At 36.7% G+C, this 7,068-nt stretch overlaps 1 protein-coding gene across 1 annotated transcript; it reads right to left on the bottom strand.

Annotated features, from left to right (window-relative positions):
* Positions 1 to 5,145: 5,145 nt before the first annotated feature.
* Positions 5,146 to 6,192, bottom strand: LOC145609528 (uncharacterized). The gene has a single exon (XM_081664987.1). It carries the CDS (start codon positions 6,190 to 6,192, stop codon positions 5,146 to 5,148), a length of 1,047 nt encoding a protein of 348 aa, XP_081521113.1.
* Positions 6,193 to 7,068: the final 876 nt, after the last annotated feature.

Below are 7,068 nucleotides of genomic sequence, written 5' to 3' on the forward strand. Positions count from 1 at the left end.
AGAGAAACAAAGTTTGGCACCTAGTTCCTAGACCGGAACACCAGAAGGTCATAGGTCTAAAGTGGGTGTTCAGAAACAAGCTTGATGAACATGGAATCATAGTAAGAAACAAGGCTAGACTGGTTGTCAAGGGGTACAATCAACAAGAAGGCATAGACTTTGATGAGACATTTTCTCCAGTTGCCAGGTTAGAAGCTATACGCATTCTTATTGCTTTTGCAGCTTTTATGGAGATTAAGTTGTTTCAGATGGACGTTAAATGTGCATTTTTAAATGGTCTATTAAAAGAGGACGTCTATGTGGAACAACCTCCTGGATTTGAAGATCCAGATTTCTCAAATCATGTCTATAAACTTGATAAAGCTCTCTATGGGCTAAAACAAGCACCAAGGGCATGGTATGAGAGGTTGTCCAAGTTCCTGTTAGATAATGATTTTAAAAGAGGCAAAATAGACAAAACTTTGTTTTTGAAATCTAAAGGAACTGACATTTTAGTTGTACAAATATATGTAGATGATATTATTTTTGGTGCAACTAATGAATTTTTGGTGAAGTATTTTGCTGACCTTATGAGTGGTGAGTTCGAGATGAGCATGATGGGTGAGCTAAACTTCTTTCTTGGATTGCAAATTAAGCAAACTGAGAAAGGAATAATGATTCACCAACAAAAGTATGTGAAGGAACTCATAAAGAAATATAAGATGGAAAGTTCCAAAACTATAAGAACACCTATGGGAACTAACGCCAGACTGGATGAAGACATAGTTGGAACTTGCATAGATTAGAAGATGTATAGAGGTATGATAGGTTCCTTATTATATCTAACTGCTAGTAGACCTGATATATCTTTCAGTGTAGGCTTATGTGCGAGGTTCCAAGCAAATCCAAAGGAATCTCATCTCAAGGCAGTTAAGAGGATACTTAGGTACCTCAAAGGAACTGATGATTTATGTCTCTACTATCCAAGGAATGAATCAATTGATTTAGTTGGATACACGGATGCTGACTATGCAGGTGATTTAGTGAATAGGAAGAGCACATCAGGTATGACTCAATTTCTTGGATCATGCTTAGTTTCTTGGGGTTCCAAGAAACAGAATACAGTTGCCTTGTCCACAGCAGAAGCTGAATATGTAGCTGCTGCAGCTTGTTGTTCACAAATGCTGTGGATAAAACAACAAATATGTGATTTTGGTTTAAAATTTGAATGTGTTCCAATTTATTGTGATAATACTAGTGCTATCTGTATTTCTAAAGATCCAGTGCAACACTCTAAGGTTAAGCACATCCACATTAGACACCACTTCTTAAAAGATAATGTGGAAAAAGGCTATATTAAGTTGGAATTTTGTCCTACTGATAATCAAATTGCTGATATTCTAACTAAGCCTTTGAGCAGAGAACGCTTTGAGACATGAGACTGGAACTTGGGATGATCAAGCTGAATTGATTGCAACTGAAGTTCCTAGATATGGCATTGTCAATTAACAAGATCAATTAGAAGAATAAAACATCTACCACAAATTTGGTGTGATAAACATAACGGGAATGTCACCGTTGGTAAACTCTTGGAGGTCAGTGCAAGTAACACTTATTTAAAACTGTACATACTATTCAAAGCAATGTAGACTTGTATGTGACTTGTTCCATAAATTATATTTTTGAAAAACCAATTTTTCTTTTCGAGAAGATTTATCTTCTGGAATTATCTTTTATTAAATTTAGTGTGAAAAGATAAATTCTTGATTTGTAAAAATTCCATCCGGATTAGTTTTTAAAAACAAGATAAAATTCATTGTTCCTAAACTAAACCCTTCCACTTCAATACACCGCCTCAAAAATTACTCCCTTATAAATACTACCCAACCAACCCCATTAACTTACCATCACATCAATTAAACTCTAGAACTACCCTGACCATAAAATTTCTACAGCTAAACCACACAAAAATTTCTACAGCTAAACCTCAACCAACCATGGCCGAAGAAAACCCTAAGAACCAAGAAGAGCTATCACCTCCCAGATCACCTAGCCCACAACCACTCAGCTAAGAAATTCCTGTTGTGCTACTTCAAACCACCTCAGAACCAAAAAATACCAAGAAATTCCTGTTGTGATACTTACATGAAAGGGGCTGTGACTGTTAAGGTAGCAGGGCATACTAAAACTGAAATCATAAATTACTTAGGGGGTAAAAAGGGTGTTAGCGTGATGAATCACAATGATCTCTCTCCGTTGCACAAATTGCTGTTTAATTTGGTAAAGAAGTCCTTGGTTCCAAGGACTCAAAAGAAAAATGAATTGTGCTACTTAGATATGGCCCTAATCTTTTGCATGTCTAAGAAGATTAAAATTAATTTCCCAGCAATTATGATCCAACACTTAGAGCACTGCATAGAAAAGGAAATAAAGGTTGGATATGCTGCGATTCTTGCTTCTGTGTTTGAAGATTTAGGTGTGCTATTGAGGGATTTCTATGGGCATATGAGGGAGAAAGGAGAAAATGTGATCAATGAAACCACTCTGAGAGGTTTGAGTATTGCTGTAGTGAGGGGGAAGTGTGTGAGGTATGAAGCTGCTCAGAAAAAGAAAGAAAAGGACGAGGACTCACAGGTGAGAGTTCCTGTCAGGAAGAGCAGAAGGTTCTCTGGTGGAACTCAGGGTAGGACCAGTGCTGCTGATCCCTTGGAGTTGAGTGAAGGAAATGGAGGAGCTGATGAGCTAGTAGCTGATTTATCTAATAGGCTTATGCAGGTTGAAGGACAGCTCCTTGACTTGTCAGGGAAGATAAAGGCTATGGAGAGGACTGACGCTGCTCAGGCCAAGGAGTTCCACAAAGCCATCTCAAGCCTTGAAGCGAAAATGAAGAAAGCTCAAGAGGACAACAAAGCTGATCTTGAGAGAATTTTACAAGCGCTTGATGCTTGATCACCTATGCAGCCTACCCTAGCCATCCCCTAGCTTCATATTAATGGTTTTGGAACAATGATCTGTTTTTATTTGGATGTTTTTGAACTTTATTTGCTTTAGAATATTTTGGAACTTGGTCTGTAATATTTTTTAAGTACTCTGGATGGTTGGTTTTGTTAAATATTATGGAAATTTGTCTATACTTGCTTGCATTGTTGAGAATAAACAGGAAAATTTGTGTGAAAGTACTAGCTTAAGAGAGCTAGCCAGCGCTGCTTCCAGCTTCCCACATTCGATGAATTGCCTGTGGGGCTGTGAGTAGATGAATAAAACTTTGAAAAGTCAAGTTTTTGATGATGCCAAAAGGGGGAAAAGCAGGAGCAAACTTGAAAGCTGAAGTTGTTCTAGTTCCAGTTGAGTAAGTAACAAAGGTTTCTCTTCTCTACAAAATTTTCTTTGCTTTCTGTTTGTAACAAAGGTTTCTCTTCTCTACAAAATTTTCTTTGCTTTCTGTTTGTTTTCTTTCTGTTACTTATGTTCTGTTTTGTTTCTTTGTTTTGCTTATTGAAAAAAAGAAAAAATTGGAAAATGAAAAAATTAACCTTCTGTTTCTCTACTTATCATCCTCAGAAGTTTGCTCAGTTTGTCATCATCAAAAAGGGGGAAATTGTTGACCCTTATGAGGTTTTAATGATGATACTAAGAATTGAGCAAACTTCCTTTTAATAAGGATTTTCTAGTGTTGTGATGTTGGCAGGTTCAGTAAGCGTAGAGGGCTGAAGTAGGAACTGGAACAAAGGAACTTTGGAAGATCCATGAGGACAAGTAAAGAACAGAAGAAGAGTTCCAGCAATGGAACTTCCCAAAGTTTCTCAACAGGAACTTCAAAACGGGTGTAACGACCTGGTTCTGGTGTAATGCTGGGGCAAGCCTCAACAATCAAGGATCAACACAAAGATCAAGATATCAACCGAAGAAGATGGACTTCATAACTTATAGTTGTGTAAAAGATAAGTTTGTTTTCGTAGGATGATGTAAACATATAAATGATAGATATGCCTGGAACTTATTAGAAATCAGATAAAGCTTGGCAAACTAACTAATTCGTAAAAGATAATTATGAATTTTATAAAAAAGTACTTAATGGATTTTATCTTATAAAATCTGGTTTAACTTGGTTTTATCTTTTTTATAAAATCTTATCTTTTAACAAAAACGAATTTGATAAAATTTGGTTTTTATAAAAACGAATTTAAATCTGTTTGGATTCGGTTTTAAAGAAGATAAGATCAGATTTGTGTTTGATCTATCTTGTTTGCGAAAACCCTAGTTTGAGAAGCTGAGGAACTCCTATAAATATAGAAGTATTTCAGCTTAGCAAAGTGAGAGTTTTAAGCGTGAAAACCACTTAGTGCTTAAGAGTAAGTTTGCCAAAAGGTTTAAGTTTTATCATTTTGATTTCGGGTTTCATGTGTAGCTTTCCATTTATGTGTTAGAGTGTGTCTTTGAGTTGTAATTGGTTTTGGGGTGAGATCGTGAATTCTCTTAAATTCACGCAAGTGTATGAGTTTGAATTCTCTAAAATTCGAGTGAAGACTGTGAGTGCACAGAGAGTGAAAGGAACCTGAGAAGTGTCTTGGGTCACCTAGGAAGTGTCCTGGGTAAGGGGAGAAAAAGGGTCCTGAGAAGTGTCTTAGGTCTGGTAGGAAGTGTCCTATCATAGAGTCAAGTGTCCGTGGTGGAACTTGCAAAGCAAAGGTCTGTGTAATAGGTTGTACTAGGAGAGTTGCCTATTATAGTGGAATTTGTTCATAAGTCCCAATAGGGCCGAGGTTTTACTTCCAGTTAGGCACTGGATGGTTTCCTCGTAAACTTGCTGTGTGCTTAAGTTTTCTTTATGTTTTTATTGTTTATTTCCGCTTAAGTTCCGCGATTGGAACCTACTACTATTCACCCCCCCTCTCTTAGTAGTTCATCTAAACTAACACATTGCATAACTATTACATTGCATATAAAGTAAGAAAGAAGTTCAGAAAAATTGAGATAACAACCAAGTAGATGCAGAACAATGCAAGCTTGAAAGAAAGAATTAAAACGGTACAATAATATAGTTCCGATCATAATTGTAGGTCGGTTGTCTTACTTAATAGTCTATGACCTTTGACAACGAAGGAGTCGAAGTGGTTAGCGAACACGTACAAGTCCGATCATTGTAATCGAAGTTAGCTAGATGAGCTAGAGAGGTTCGTAGCGAACCTGGTAATCAAAGTGATACTCATTAACACCAGTGAAAACACCATCTGACAAAGTAGTCCTTTTGGTATCTCCGTTAGGCATATGATCAACTTGGTCATATGAATAGGGAACATCACATGTTCCTTGTGTAGCAATTGCATTTACAATTGCTTTTTTCTTAGGTGGCACCTTGACAGCAAAAGAGCTTTGCACTTCCTCAGTTTCCGATACAGATCCTCCCAAATCGCACTGTATCTTAATCTCTATACCGATCTCTAAGGTCCCATTTGCAATGAAAGGGACTCCACCGGTAACGATAGCTTTGGTAGTCACAGCCCCGGATTTGCTAGTATTCCAAGTCTTGGTAGTAGTTTTCGTATACGTAAACTGAATTGTGTACTCTTGCTCATGGTCGGTTGGGTTGTTTGATACTCCTTCGGCCATTGTGAGAGGCCTGCAACCGTAGATCCTAGCCCTATCCAGATGAAATTCGAAAATATTGACTTCGCGTGCAAGTACAGGCTCTACCACTTGTAGTCTACACTCTCTTGTTATAGATTCTGAAGAGGCGATCAGGTAATCATATTCTGGCACCCACTTTTGCATTTTTAAAAAGTTGTTGGTGTATACATGGCGAAGAGCAATAGTATTGACATCGAGTTTAAACACTGAAAACAAACAGTTTGTATCATCAGGATCTTCGCCGCCCTTATATTCCTTGTCACAAATTAATGTCTTTTCAGGCAAGATGTGGATAACATCATCATCAGAATAAAATAATGCATCCCAATAAAGGCCACTCTTAACATCATGATTCGTGACATAGATGTGGCCATCACGAGTGGTAAAGATTTCGTACGCATTGCCTACATCTCCAACATCGTTAGAACTGAAGTACGGGACTTCTGCTGGCATCGGTGAAGTCTTTAGATAAAGACCTTCTTGGTCCATAAATGCAACATATTGAGGAAGTATAACAATTGATCCGTAATCCACCACAGCAGACACGTCTATGGTGGTGGCAAGAGGTTCCAAGCACAAGTACATCTCACGATCCGGAGCAACATCACGTCTCCCTACATTTATTCCAAGTTGAACATGAACAAACTTCACTGTCTTCCCATCGTAACTAACGTCGGCCCGAAACAATGTACAATTCCATACCCTTTTGTCTTCCACCGGATCTTTTGATGTTGCAACTATCCAATTTTCGCTTTCCGATGACCTACATGCATGCATGTTAAGCTCATATTTCAATTCATATATTTCTCTTTTGTCAAATGTAGGATACTTCCTCCATCCACAATTATGTGCAACAAAAGGGTATTATTTGTGAGATAAAAATACTCCTTTGTTGCACTTATAAATAATTGTGGGCGGAGGGAAGATAATTTTACAATCTACTCAATATTAGTTAACATTTCAAAAAGTGTACCAAACAGGTATCTTTGTTGATTAAAATCGTTACCATATTTGAATTTGATAATATACCAAACAAGGCATAAATGCTTCAAATACAGTTTGAATTCATGTTATTTATCACTATTTAAAAATGCTAATATTGCTGTAAAAAAAAAATACTAATATTAGCTAAATTAATTCAATCTTTATTCAAATGCATGGCGAAAACGCGAATCTGCTCATGTGATTAATGTTTGATTTAACCTATTCAAGGTTAGCAGGCTAAATACATACTTTGGGATTGGTATTTGGATAAAAGGAATCCCTCCCTCAAATATATATGCTCTTTGACCTTGTTTAGTTTACCTAATTATTATTATTTTTTAAACACTTAATACTTAGTTTAGATATGAAAAATAAGTTCAAATTAGTCAAAAATAAAATAAATTCAATTCTTAACATACTTTTTTTTTTATGCTCAATTTATTACTACTGAATATCTTTAATTTTGCAATGAAAAAA

The sequence above is a fragment of the Chenopodium album genome, chromosome 23, assembly GCF_948465745.1.
Source record: "Chenopodium album chromosome 23, dcCheAlbu1.1, whole genome shotgun sequence".
Classification (NCBI taxonomy): domain Eukaryota; kingdom Viridiplantae; phylum Streptophyta; class Magnoliopsida; order Caryophyllales; family Amaranthaceae; genus Chenopodium; species Chenopodium album.